The sequence below is a fragment of the Pan paniscus genome, chromosome 14 (assembly GCF_029289425.2).
Source record: "Pan paniscus chromosome 14, NHGRI_mPanPan1-v2.0_pri, whole genome shotgun sequence".
Lineage (NCBI taxonomy): Eukaryota > Metazoa > Chordata > Mammalia > Primates > Hominidae > Pan > Pan paniscus.
Genome location: NC_073263.2, coordinates 52400491 through 52415862, shown reverse-complemented (window position 1 = coordinate 52415862; position 15372 = coordinate 52400491). Strand labels below are relative to the sequence as shown.

The 15372-nt window shown below is 37.8% G+C and overlaps 1 protein-coding gene across 2 annotated transcripts in view; it reads right to left on the bottom strand.

The window, feature by feature from the left end:
* Positions 1–4020: 4020 nt before the first annotated feature.
* RNASEH2B (ribonuclease H2 subunit B) overlaps positions 4021–15372 on the bottom strand; it is a 63768-nt gene continuing 52416 nt past the window's right edge. The window contains exons 11-12 of one of the 2 annotated variants that reach the window (XM_034936735.3): positions 14283–14309; positions 4021–4550 (exon numbers count right to left, since the gene is read on the bottom strand). In XM_034936735.3, the coding sequence (XP_034792626.1) occupies positions 4518–4550; positions 14283–14309 (60 nt within the window). In that variant the 3' untranslated portion in view covers positions 4021–4517. The remainder of the gene's footprint in view (positions 4551–14282; positions 14310–15372) is intronic. The other variant, XM_034936743.3, reaches the window with a different exon arrangement.

Here is a 15372-nt window from a genome sequence, read left to right as displayed (position 1 = left end):
ATGTTGCCCAGGCTGGTCTCAAACTCCTAGGCACATGTGAGCCTCTCACCTTGGCCTCCCAAAGTGCTGGGATTACAGGCAAGAGCCACCACACACAGCCCAGTAAAAATGTTTAAAAAATAATTTCAGCCTTCTAATTTAGTTTTTTTCCAATTACTTACTATTTAAACAGAACCACAGTGAATATTCTTGTAGCTAAATCTTTGCACATATTAATGATTATTTCCTAAGGCTGTATTTCTAACAATGGATATTGCTGAAACAAAGAAAATGCAACAAATTCAGGCTTTTCATATTTATTTCCAAGTTAGCCTCCAAAAGTTGTACCATTTTCTATTCTTACCAGCAAGGCCCACTTCCCACCTCCTCTCTAGCTCTGAGCATGGCTGTTTTCTAAAAGTCCTTGACAACTTGATAGGGAAGGAGTATGTCACCTTGTGTGTCAGTGACTCACGCGCTGAGTGGGGGATACATGCGGCATGCTCAGTGCTATCTTGGTGTTCTTAGCACCGCGGGTGTGTCTCTATTTGAGACATGGCCCATATGGTCTCTGCCCTCAAGAGAACAGCCTTATGCTTGGTGGCAGTGGGCATGAAGACGAAAGGGCTAGCCGGGCACGGTGGCTCACGCCTGTAATCCCAGCACTTTGGGAGACTGAAGTGGGTAGATCACTTGCGGTCAGGAGTTCGAGACCAGCCTGGCTAACATGGTGAAACCCCGTCTCTACTAAAAATAATTTTTAAAAAAATTAGCCAGGCTTGGTGGTGCGTGCCTGTAATCCCAGCTACTTGGGAGGCTGAGGCAGAAGAATCGCTTGAACCTGGAGGCAGAGGCTGCAGTGAGCCAAGTTTGCACCACCGTACTCCAATCTGGGCAACAGAGCAAGACTCTGTCTCAAAAAATAATAATAATAATAATAAGAGCTATCTATGACAAACCCACAGCCAATATCATACTGAATGGGCAAAAACTGGAAGCATTCTCTTTGAAAACTGGCACAAGACAGGGATGCCCTCTCTCACCACTCCTATTCAACATAGTGTTGGAAGTTCAGGCCAGGGCAATTAGGCAGGAGAAGGAAATAAAGGGTATTCAATTAGGAAAAGAGGAAGTCAAATTGTCCCTGTTTGCAGATGACATGATTGTATATCTAGAAAACCCCATTGTCTCAGCCCAAAATCTCCTTAAGCTGATAAGCAACTTCAGCAAAGTCTCAGGATACAAAATCAATGTGCAAAAATCACAAGCATTCCTATACACCAACAACAGACAAACAGAGAGCCAAATCATGAGTGAACTCCCATTCACAATTGCTTCAAAGAGAATAAAATACCTAGGAATCCAACTTATAAGGGATGTGAAGGACCTCTTCAAGGGGAACTACAAACTGCTGCTCAAGGAAATAAAAGAGGATACAAACAAATGGAAGAACATTCCATGCTCACGGGTAAGAAGAATCAATATCGTGAAAATTACCATACTGCCCAAGGTAATTTACAGATTCAATGCCATCCCCATCAAGCTACCAATGACTTGCTTCACAGAATTGGAAAAAACTACTTTAAAGTTCATATGGAACCAAAAAAGAGCCTGCATCACCAAGTCAATCCTAAGCCAAAAGAACAAAGCTGGAGGCATCACACTACCTGACTTCAAACTATACTACAAGGCTATAGTAACCAAAACAGCATGGTACTGGTACCAAAACAGAGATATAGATCAATGGAACAGAACAGAGCCCTCAGAAATAACGCCACATATCTACAACTATCTGATCTTTGACAAACCTGAGAAAAACAAGCAATGGGGAAAGGATTCCCTATTTAATAAATGGTGCTGGGAAAACTGGCTAGCCATATGTAGAAAGCTGAAACTGGATCCCTTCCTTACACCTTATACAAAAATCAATTCAAGATGGATTAAAGACTTAAACGTTAGACCTAAAACTATAAAAACCCTAGAAGAAAACCTAGGCATTACCATTCAGGACATAGGCATGGGCAAGGACTTCATGTCTAAGACACCAAAAGCAATGGCAACAAAAGACAAAATTGACAAATGGGATCTAATTAAACTAAAGAGCTTCTGCACAGCAAAAGAAACTACCATCAGAGTGAACAGGCAACCTACAAAATGGGAGAAAATTTTTGCAACCTACTCATCTGACAAAGGGCTAATATCCAGAATCTACAATGAACTCAAACAAATTTACAAGAAAAAAACAAACAACCCCATCAAAAAGTGGGCAAAGGACATGAACAGACACTTCTCAAAAGAAGACATTTATGCAGCCAAAAAACACATGAAAAAATGCTCACCATCACTGGCCATCAGAGAAATGCAAATCGAAACCACAATGAGATACCATCTCACACCAGTTAGAATGGCAATCATTAAAAAGTCAGGAAACAATAGGTGCTGGAGAGGATGTGGAGAAATAGGAACACTTTTACACTGTTGGTGGGACTGTAAACTAGTTCAACCCTTGCGGAAGTCAGTGTGGCGATTCCTCAGGGATCTAGAACTAGAAATACCATTTGACCCAGCCATCCCATTACTGGGTATATACCCAAAGGACTATAAATCATGCTGCTATAAAGACACATGCACACGTATGTTTATTGCGGCATTATTCACAATAGCAAAGACTTGGAACCAACCCAAATGTCCAACAATGATAGACTGGATTAAGAAAATGTGGCACATATACACCATGGGATACTATGCAGCCATAAAAAATGATGAGTTCATGTCCTTTGTAGGGACATGGATGAAGCTGGAAATCATCATTCTCAGTAAACTATCGCAAGAACAAAAAACCAAACACCGCATATTCTCACTCATAGGTGGGAACTGAACAATGAGATCACCTGGACACAGGAAGGGGAACATCACACTCTGGGGACTGTTGTGGGGTGGGGGGAGGGGGGAGGGATAGCATTGGGAGATATACCTAATGCTAGATGACGAGTTAGTGGGTGCAGCACACCAGCATGGCACATGTATACATATGTAACTAACCTGCACAATGTGCACATGTACCCTAAAACTTAAAGTATAATAAATAAATAAATAAATAAATAAATTTCATGTAAAAAAATAAAAAAATAAAAAAGAGAAAAGGGCTTATTCAAGTGCTGGAGTTTTCTATTTCTTGATTTGTCTTAATTTTAATTTTCCCATGAGGTATTTCTGAAGGAGAGCTCAATAGGATTGGATTCTTAGATGAAATGGATTGCATGAACAGTGACTGTAGGGCTGCTCGGGCTGCAAGGAAAAAGATAGAAACTGGAAATGGGAAACTGGATAACTAAGAAACATGCTTGATTCAGGGTCAAGGATGCAGTCACCCAGGGGAGCCTGAGTAGTGCTGGCAGTGGGAGGTGGGGATCACTTCTGCCTTCTCTTTTTGTGACAATGTATCATGAATTACTTGTGAAAAGAAAAAAAACAACCCAATGAAATCTTGTAATGTTAGGTGTTTGAATTTAAAGTGTTGGAACAGAAACTTGGGGCACAGGTAAGATAGCAGGGTTTCTAGTGACAAACTTGGACATTATCAGTATCTAGTGGCTTTGGTTTTTGCAGAGGGAAGATTCACTTTTCCACTACAGAAGGGCAGGAATTTTTAAAGTCCTTTGAGGTTAACAAAAATTTCTACATGTGAAGGGAGGTGTGGAAAAGTGGTAGACTACTTCCCAGAACTAGGATCTAATTATTAATACTCCTTGTAGTCAGAGATTCGGAAACAAAATTATTTCCTGAAGAAGCAGATTGGGGTCCTGTGTGAATGCGGGAAGATCAGCTGAGCAGCACCCACACATTCCTCTTGCATGTCAAGTGGACAAGCCAGCTCAAATCCACAGACATTTTTGCACAAAACCTCCCACTGCCTGCTAAAACATATTCACTACGCACCAGATTCCCCACCAAATCACTTTTTGGCATCTACTTCCAACCTTCCCTCATCTCCTATGTCCTTACTCTGAAAAATAAAATAATACACATACTGGACAGATCTTCTAAAAAGGAAGAAATGTTTAATAACTCCTGGAGAGATAAAATGCCAACATTTAGGTACATTTATGAATTAGAAGCTTCCCAATTGATATGGAGTAAAGCAGTGTCAGATTTTTAAAGTAAGGGTTGAAACTTGGTTTGCCAAAGCTTTCAGGGTGAAATCAAGACAATCAAGTACTTTAAGTCACCACATCCATACCTAAAACATGCTGGCTTGACCCAAGCTTGAGGTCCTCAGACTGAACAGGTGCACTGCTGGGATGCTTTCAAGCTCCTGGACGGAACCGCCTAGCTGAGTGCTCCAGGGAGGAATGCCGCTGCCCACATAGACTAGTGGTACTAATCAAAGAAATAAAGCATTTTACAGTCAGCGCTTTAAAATACACCTTTTGGCACCTGGCGATTTTCCAAAAAAGTGCAGAAGAAAAAGTCCGAGTCCTCTGGGAGTGTCTGAAGTTGCAGGGAAAACCGCCAAGCCTTGCGTGGAGCCACCACCATCACTTGCCCCTTTTCTGTCTTTGTGCTGCCATCTAGAGAGGAAAGGAAAACATGTGGTGTGTCCTGGTGAGGAGAAACAGTCACCTGAAATCCCAAGCACCATCTGCAGCTCCTAGAACAGAACGCAGGGCTGGTGGGTTTAGTCCTGAGAGCAGCTGAGCATTTTCGCTTCTAAGAGATGACCTCAGACACAGGAAGGGATTCCCATCGTGGCCAGCCTCCGAGATCTCATACTAGGGTTCATAGCAGGCTCCTCGAGAGCACACCAAGAAGTATGTTTTTCTTTGAATGTTCAAAGGGAGTGAAATATAATGTTGGGGTGGCCCAAACTTACGGGATGGGCACCATCTTATAGGAAAAAAAATAAAATACAAGAAATACATGAAAGTAACGTTCTGAGATGAGTAATTCTTAAACCATTTTTCTTTTCTTTTTTTTGTAAAGAGGCAGTTCCTTTTATAAAAAGCAGGAAGCCTTGTGTAGACTCCAATGTATAAAAAATAGATAAGCATATACTTGTTGCTGATAGAAGTAGTAGCACCTAATGTCCCTGTGAAGAATGTACTGAACAAGTTTAATTACTACAAGTTGATTTTTTATTGAGTGCAAAGTTAAAAATAACTTATTCTGGAGCTATATGTTACAAAAAAAAAACCATGTACATGGAAATCAAATTTCTATGCCAGAATGTGGATGAGAAGGAAGCAATGCCTTCCCTGACCACCCACTCCCCAGAACTCAGTGCCCTGCCTGGTCAGCTTTTTCCATAGGCCCTGGCACTACCTGAGATATCATCTGTCTACTCGCTCTAGAATGGAAATTCTTGAGGGCAGGTTATTTTTGCCTGCCATGTTGATATCCGCATTTCCTCTATCTACAACATGTCTAACACACAGCAGGTGCTCAGTACATGCTCTTAAAGGAACAAATAAATCTAAGTTGATTCCTTAGCCTCTTTTGCTTGTTTATGCAAGAACTAACAACATGTCTAACTTTAATTTTACAAGTATTCTGATTCAAACATGTGTAAAGTAACAATTATTTTAAAGTCCATGAAGAAGCTCTGATTTCTCTGTAAATTTCATTTGGTGCCGTCCCCCATTTCAAATAGTCTTGATTAGCCTGAGACCATCAAAATAACATTTATTAATGAAAGTACAGTAAATGCTAAAACACTGACAGCTGAATTAAAGATTTGACATGCAAATGTACCAGCTAAGTAGAAGCTTTACTTAAATTCTGGCTTGCCATCGTTGAGGATAAATTGACCTGCAGAATTCATTATGAATAAAGCAAGAAGATGCAGCAGAATAAATGTGATTTTTTTCCTTTCTTAAAATAAAATTTGCAATTAAAACAGATTATTTAAGGCTAAATGGTCATACAATGGTATGAATAGGAACCTTGGGTAAACAAAAGGAACGAGGCCTAGGCTTGGCATCTGGGCTTGGCCACCTACTGTCTGTATGACCTCACACAGACCATCAATAAAATAAGGATACCACCTCTTTCTGGTCTACCTTGGAGGGTTGTTGTAAAGATTAATTTTATTTTACTTTTTTAAGAGACAGGGTCTTGCTCTGTCACCCAAGCTGAAGTGGAGTGTTATAATCATAGTCCACTGTAACCTTGAATTCCTAGCCTCAAGCAATTCTCCCTCCTCAGCCTCCCAAGTAGCTAGAATTACAGGTGTGTGCCACCACACCTGGCTAATTTTTTATTTTATTTTTTTGTAGAAACAGTCTTGCTATGTTGTCCAGGCTGGACTTAAACTTCTGGCCTCAGCTTCCCAAAGTACTGGGATTACAGAAGTGAGTGACTGTGCCCAGCTAAGGTCAATTTAAATACTGATAAGTGATTGCTGTGAGAACTGTAAAAATACTATGAAACATAGGGACGAACCCTTTTGGTCAGTCTAATGGCTCTGGGGAATATATAAACCTCAGGACTGTGTAATCTCCAAGTGTATACCAAGGTGTAAAAATCAAATCATATCTTCTGATTATTCAGATGAGGACAAAGCTCATAAACATTTTCTAAGTACACTTGGAAAACACCCTCCCACTTGCTTCTCTAGACCTGGAGCTCTTTGTCTTCCAAGAGATCTGACTATGACATAGCTAACTCCCAAGATTGCCAAATTTTGGATTCGTCCTAGAGAAAGGGGTGTTTGGGAGAAAATATGTAATACAAGGCAGCTAGTCAAGTTAGATCAGCTTTAAGAACAGAGAAAGTCAACTCCTAAACTATGTGAAAAGGTTGTCTTTCATATCTGGTAAAGAGGTGATGTTCTAGGATGTAACAGAGTCAAAGTTAGAGCCACTGGGGCAAGGGAATTTGATGTGGTAGAGTCTGGATGTGAGAGGTCCTGAATTCAAGTTCTGGCTCAGTTATTCATTAGCTGTGTGATGTTGGGAAAATGAGCTGACCTTCCCTTGTTCAACTGCAAAACAAGAGAAATAATACCCTTTGTGCCATATGGCTTCTGGAAAGATTAAACACATAAATTCATGTCAAAGTTGCTTTAAAAATCACAATGCGCTTTGCCAGTCTTTGTTATTACTTTCCAACAATTGTGTTCTTTGTATTTCTTTCTATGGCAAAGTGAAATAATCTTTGAAAAATGAAGAAAAGAAATATACATATACACATATCATGGGCACCCCAAAACCCAGTATGAGCATTTTGTTTTATTTTCTTCCAGACTTTCTTCCAGCAAAACACATGAGCTGGTTCATCTAAAGAGTTTAGGGGAGTGCCTAGTGCATGGTAAGCACTGCATGAAAGATAACTCTAAAAGCACTTTCCTCCCAGGTGTAAAGGAGACATGGCTCCCCAAGCACCAGCGGCTGGAGGGAAAGACATAAAAAATCTTGATGATATAGTCCCATTTCATGCTGAGAAGTGACTGGGGGCCAGAGATGCCAATGACTTCCTCCATGGCTCACAGAATTAAGGCGGAACTGAGACTACAACCAGGAACAATCCTGCCATGTTGTATTAATTAGTCTGTTTAGTACTGAAACATGGTTGATGTGAAGTCCTTTTTTCACTTTATTTATATTTTTAAAGATTAAGATATCTGTTCACTGTTGTCAGAAGTTTGCATACAATATAAACAACACTGTACATTTAGTAAGAAAACAGGTACACTTTAGGTTCTCACTTAGAGCTTGCCTTTGTGTCTTGCTAAGGCCCCAAATAAGAGAAATATGATTTTGGGAATGGACAGCAGCACAATATGAAACAGATTCGAACAAACAAAAGACAATTCCACTTGACATCCAATTTAAGCCTTACAGAGGAGAGTCTCTTTGGCAATGCAGAACCGAGAAGCACAAACCTTGAAAGATGACAGGGTCTGAGAGTACAAGGTAAATTTAAATTGAAGATAAACTAGAAATAAAAAAGAATGTTGGTAACCTGTGATCAGTTTCAGAAAAAAAAAATATATGGCTTGATGAAAAAGATGGAGGCTTTTGTCTATGTACCCAAGTGGTTTTGCAGTTTGTGGAAATGTTGTGAAGCTTTCCCAAACTTGGCACATTAATCAAAGAGAAAAATGATGTAAGTAAGAGAAGCAAAGGGCCAAAGGATTCAAGTAGGCTAGCGTATCCTAATGTTTAGTACAAGAGTCTAAAAAGGCTCTAGTCTGAAATTCCTTAAAGAATTCTAAAGGACAGGCTATGTAGATTTAAGTCTGTATCTGTGCCATATGTGGGTATGCATTTATGTTTGTGTGTACTTATGTGTATATATGTGTGTTTATGTGTGTTATGTGTGTATATGAACATTTTATGTATAACTATAAACCCACATGGATTTATTCCTAATATTATTCCCCAAAATGGCACCTGGTATGTGTAATACCTTTTGTTTTTCACTTTTCAATTATTATTCAGCTCAGTTATGTTGTACATTGCCAGTGAGATCTTCAACTTGGCATCAAAGGTAAAGTGAAACAGGCAAGAAAACAAAATTGCCAGTTTACCAAATTCCCAAATAATTTGTAGCTAAATCATAACATGAGCTCCTATTCAAGCCTCTGTGAATACAAAGAGTTTATAAAAACCACATATATTCTCAAACTGCAATAATTTAGGTTGTGGGCTTAATATAAATAATCTCTAAATGCTATGTAAAATGACTCCAGTAAGTGCAGTTCAATCAACTGACAGAAGAAAATTCACAGCCCTTTATCCGGAGAGATTAAAGACTGTATCTATTTCATTTATTACCAGCAACATTAACACACAAATGTAAGGCCCATACAAGTTTATGAGTGAGTTTATGAATAAGTCCTTGGACTTCAAATACTAATGCATCACAGAAAACTCATTCTCAGAACGACTCTTGAAGTTCAAGGTTTAGCCACAAGGCTGTCAAGGACTCCAACACTGTATTGCTGAACACCTGTCTGGGGTGTCCAGCATGGATTGATGGATTGGTTGGTTGGTTAATTCTCTCATGCAACAAACATCTGTTGAAGGTCTACTGTATGCAACCCCAAGTTAGGTGCTGTGTATGTACAGTCATGTGTTGCTTAATGATGGGATACGTTATGGGAAAAGTGTTGCTAAGCAATTTCGTTGTTGTGTGAACATCACAGAGTGTACTTATACAACTTATACAGACCTATGGTGTAGTCTGCTACACACCTTGGCTATATGGTACAGCCTACTGCTCCTGGGCTACAAACCTGTATAGCATGTTAGTGTACTGAATACTGTAGGCAACTGTAAAACAATAGTAAGTACTTGTATATCTAAACTTATTTAAACATATAAAAGGTAATGCAATGTGCTACAATCTTACGTTATGATGGCTACAACTCACTAGGTGATAGGAATTTTTCAGCTCTGTGTTATAGTCTCATGGGACCACCATCGCATATGCAGTCTGCCATCAATCAAACCATTGCTGTGCCGGGCATGACTATATGTGAAGCAGTCAGGCAAGGTCCTATGCAGAGAGTAAGGCAGGAAAATGGTATGGAGAGTACTGAGTAGGAGCTGGGTGGGGGTAGGGGAGGAAGGTCAAGGATTGGGTCTCTGGAAAAGTGATTAAGATAAGTGATAATAACAAGATGGAGCCAGTCCTGTGAAGATTCAGAAAAAGGCACATAGAGACAAACCAGTCATACAAAGGCACCAGTGTGGAAACAGCTTGGCATATTCAAGGACCCAAAAGAAACCCAGAAAACAGCTTAGGCACTTTAAAGGTAGATAAAGATCTCGACTTTGCTGGAAAAAACAATCAAGTCTCAATTAGTGAGAATATTGCTGAGATTATTCAACCTGTCTGACTATCATGTACTCATCCTTTACCAATTGCATACTGTGTGCTCGGCACCGTGCAAGACACAAGCTTGAATGGTACAGAGTTCCTATTGTGAAGAAGCTAACTTTCAACAGGGATAATAATGCAAGTGTTTAAGCAGCTTCTCCTCTCATCTTTTGAGCTTTGGGTGGGTGTCACTATTCTGGCTCGTATGGCACTCTATGATTATAATTTTTGTAGGGATTAAATGAGTTATTATATGTAAAGTGCTTAGATCAATGCCAAGCACATAAATGCTATACAGTGTTTGTCAGTATTATTAGTTAGTAGTATAGTGAAATGATCGTGAAAGAAATAGGATATTAACATAGTTTCAAAGTATCTCAAAAATTAAGGGGCATTTATAAAAAAAACTGGCTACTACTCTCAAAAGTGTCAAGGTCATTGAAAGACAAAGGAATACTGAGGGACTCTTTTTTTTATTTTGAGATGGAGTTTCCTCTTACTGCCCAGGCTGGAGTGCAGTGGTGTGATCTCGGCTCACTGCAACCTCCACCTCCTGGGTTCAAGTGATTCTCCCACCTCAGCCTCCCGAGTAGCTGGGATTACAGGCATGTGCCACCATGCCTGGCTAATGTTTTGTATTTTTAGTAGAGATGGGGTTTCTCCATGTTGGTCAGGCTTATCTCAAACTCCTGACCTCAGGTGATCTGCCCGCCCTGGCCTCCCAAAGTGCTGGGATTACAGGCGTGAGCCAACGCACCCGGCCGGGACTCTTACAAATTAGAAAACACTGAAGAGATGTGGCAGCTAAATGCAATGTACCATCACAGACTGAATTCTGAAATTAAAAAAGTATCAGTGGAAAGATAGGTGAAAGTACAATAAGGTAAATTTTCTGGTTTTGATCTTTGTAGTATGGTTATGTATGCTAATACTGAGGGAAGCTGGGTGAACATCATATCTAAACTCTACTATTTTTGTGACTTTTCTAGAAAAGTATAAAATTATTTCAAAATAAAGTAAAAGAGAGAGGAGAAAAATAGACCTAGAAGATAGAAAATAACAAAGATAATAGAACTAGCAAATGAGGACATTTAAGTAGCTATTTTAACTATATTGAAGTATTTAAAGAAAACTGCAAGCATAATAAGAAGAGATACGGGAAGACATAAAGAAGAACCAAATGGAACGTCTAGAACTAAAAATTACAATATTTAAGGCCGGGCGTGGTGGCTCAGGCCTGTAATCCCAGCACTTTGGGAGGCTGAGGTGGGTGGATCACCTGAGGTCAGGAGTTCAAGACCAGCCTGACCAACATGGAGAAACCCCATCTCTACTAAAAATACAAAATTAGCCAGATCTGGTGACGCATGACTGTAATCCCAGCTACTCGGGAGGCTGAGGCAGGCGAATCACTTGAACCCGGGAGGCGGAAGTTGCAGCGAGCTGAGATCGTGCCATTGCACTCCAGCCTGGGCAACAAGAGCAAAACTCCATCTCAAAAATAAATAAATAAATAAGTAAAATTACAATATTTAAAGTAAAAATTAAATAACTAAGGTTAACAGAAGATGAAATGCTATAAATCAAAGTAAACTTGAAGATACACCTAGAAACTGTCTAAAAATGGAACATAAAAAAACAAACAAACAACAAAACAGAAACTCAGTGATAGGACCTGGAGGACAATACCAAGTGTTCCAGCATACATGAAATTGGAGGCCAGAAGCTGAGGGGATAGGGAGAAAAGGGAGGAAAGAATGGAAAAAAGTATTTAAAGAAATATTGGCCAGAAATTTTCCATATTTGATGAAAATTAAAAACTCAAAAGTTCAAGGAGCTTAATAAACTCCCAAATGAGATAAACAAAAAGAAAACCACATCAACACATCATAGTCAACTTGCTGAAAACTAGTAATAAAGAAGAAAATCTTAAAAGAACCCATGAGGAGGAGACACATTATGTAAAGGAGAAGAAATATAAGAAGTATCATAGATGTCTCATCAGAGATTATGCAAGCCAGAAGACAATGATTCTTTGAAAGGATCAATGAAATTGACAAACCTTTAGCTATACTAACAGAGAAAGCAAAAAGAAGACACAGATGACCAACATCAGGTATGAAAAAGGGAATATCACTACAGATCCACAGACATTAAAAGGATAATAAAAATGTGATGAACAACTTATGCCAATAAATTTGACAACCTAGATCAAATGGATACGTTTCTTGAAAGACATAAATTACCAAAACTGGCACAAGAAAAAAAAAGAAAATTAGAATAGCTCTTCATCTATTATAGAAATTGAATTAGTAATTTAAAAGTTTCCCCCAAAGAAAATTCCAGGTCCAAATGGCTTCACTGGTGAATTGTGTCCGACATATAAGGAAGCAACAACACCAACCTCACACAAACTCTTTCAGAAAATAAGTGATGAAAGAATACTTCCCAACTCATTTTATAAGCCCAGTTTTACTCTGACATCAAAATCAGACAAAATCATTACAAGTAAAGAAAACCACAGACCAATATCCCTCATGAACAGAGATACAAAAAAACCCCATACTACATATAAAAAGAATAATATACTGTGACCAAGTAGGGATTATCTCAAGAATGCAAAATTAGCTTAACATTCAAAAATCAATCATTATAATTCATATATTAAAAGACATTCCTCTATTAAAAAGAAAACTACTTGATCATCTCAGTAGATACAAATTATTTGACAATATCCACATATGATAAATACCTACATATAAAAACTCTCAGTGAACTAGGAACAGAAGGAAACTTTCTCAGCCTGATAAAGGGAATCTACAAAAAACCACACACATAGATAAATACTGATAGATACATGGATAGATTTAGAAATGTTGATACGAGTATATAGTGTATATATGTGTGTGTACATGTTGTACACACACACACATTTCCTAGCTTTGGCTCCTAAGCAATGACATACCAATAGCAATGAGCATACCTACTGCCTAGATCTTGGTTTCTAAATACCATTCTTCACTGAAAGGAACCAGGGTTCTTTGAAAAAAAGGTGGATTCAGGGCTTGCACAGGACAAGAGGCTGAAACTCCAGTCACAGAAGCAGGAATGTATTAAAGAATGATAGAAACATACCCAAAAGATACACAAGTCAGCTTGAAGGGTCTCCCACTAGCTCTTCTGAAACAACATGAGCATTAAAATTAATAATAATAATGCAATATAGCCCACTGGATAAAATAAAAATCTATAAATCCATACTGTTAAGAATTCATAAATGAGGGAAGAAGCAAGGAAAAGGGAAAGTTCTTCCTTACAGAAGAATGCCAACTGATAAATATAGAAGAAATGAAAGTTAGAAAATCATCAGATCCTGAAAGTAGTGGGCAAACATCTGATAAGAAATAGGATACTTACAAAGTCCCAGAATACTTACCCACAAATTACTTATTAATTATAAAAATAATCAACAATAATTCACAATGAAAATTGTAGGCAGCACCTTAATCAAGTGATCAAAGTCAACAACACTGATATTGGGATAGACTGTGATTCCTGCCATGGTGTACTGAGAAAGACATATTACTCCTGGAGGTGCCCTAAGAGTATGACTTGAATTTAATCAAAAAGAAATATTAGAATGAGAAATATTCCAGCAAATATTTACCCTGTACTCAAAAATGTCAAGTAAGACAAAGAACAGATGAGAAACTCTTGCAGATTAAAGAAAACTATAACAACAAAAAGGCTCCAGTGCTAGATAGTTTTACCTCTAAGATTCTTAAACATTTTCCAGCAATAGAATATAATAATGCAAAATGAATCCTTCCAGAACATTGGAAAAAATGGAAAGCTAGCCTAATTCTAACGCTAAAGCCTAACAGCAGCATTGCTTATGAATATGTCTGCAAAATTCCTTAATAAAAGTGTAGAAAGTCTAATTGAAAACTATATTTGACAAAGGTTAAGAAAGATAGGATGTATCCATTATGCTATTGATCCTTTATCTACTGCCAGGGTGAGTTTATTAGACATTTGGGTACAGTTTGATAGTAAGTAGTAAAAACTTTATAGACACCTCAATAGATGCCAAAAAGCTTTCTGATAACAACCAACACCAATTATTAATTTAAACCTTAAGGAAACTAAGTATAAAAGGATGGATAGTCTTTATCATATTAGCAACAGCTAGTGTCAGAATTAATGGTAAAGCACATCAATAAAATCACCAATTAGACAAAGACGGCTATTATTACTCTTTAATACTGTTCTGGATATTCTAGCCCATGTACTATAATGTAAAATATATAATAAAAGAGGTGTAACTATTAGAAAGAATTGCATGCAATTTTTAAAAACTAAATTACATACTATATTATGTACTAAAACCCAAAATAAATAAAATGGAAAATTTTTCCATTAATAGTTTAGTAAACTGGTTATTTAAAAGATAAATATATAAAAATATAAAACTTTACCACAAAATGACCAGTTGGTAGACCTAGCTGGAAAAAAACAGATTTCATTAATAGCAATGAAAATATCTACACATACTCGTACAAAGATATGTCTAGAACCTATTGAAGATGAAGAACCGAACATTAGTGAAAGGTATTCTTAAGACTTGAGTAACTAAAAAGAAATACTATATTCCCAAATAAGAATATTTAAGTTTGTAAAGATGTTTGTTTTCCCAAAGTAAGTTATGCATCTAACAAAATCTCAGTAAAAATCCCATTGGAACTTACTCTTAGAACTTGACAAAATAATCCTACAGATTAAATGAAAAACTAAACTGGTGAGAAAATAATTAAATTAACAGCTTTACCTCACAGCATATTTAAACATAATTACACATTCTCTAGATGATTTAAGTAATTAAATATAAAACAAAAATAGGCCAGGCGTGGTGGCTCACACCTGTAATCCCAGCACTTTGGGAGGCCAAGGCGGATGGATCACCTGAGGTTGGGAGTTCAAGACTAGCCTGACCAACATGGAGAAACCCCGTCTCTACTAAAAATACAAAATTAGCTGGGCGTGGTGGCACATGTCTGTAATCTCAGCTACTCGGGAGGCTGAGGCAGGAGAATCACTTGAACCCTGAAGGCGGAGGTTGTGGTGAGCTGAGATCACGCCATTGTACTCCAGCCTGGGCAACAAGAGCGAAACTCCATCTAAAAAAAAAAAACAAAAAAGAACCAAAAACAAAAACATAACTATTAAAAAATCAGAAGAAAATAAAAGTGTCTGGTTAAATTTCCTGTAAAATGAAATATCTTTCTAAGTACAATATCTGTGTAAAGGAAAAGTTTATGTATATATGTCTACATAAAAACTAAAAACACCTGCATGTCAAAAATCATAAGCAAAATTAAAGGCAAAGTATAAACCAAGAAAGGAAATTTACAACAAACACAGTAGAAATAATTAATGTCCTTAAGTTATAGAATACTTTTAGTCAATAAGAAAAATATTGATACTCTAATAATTTAGCAAAGCATATAAAAGACAATTCTCTATAAGATGACAATTGATTAGTAAGTATGAAAAAATGTTCAAAATCAC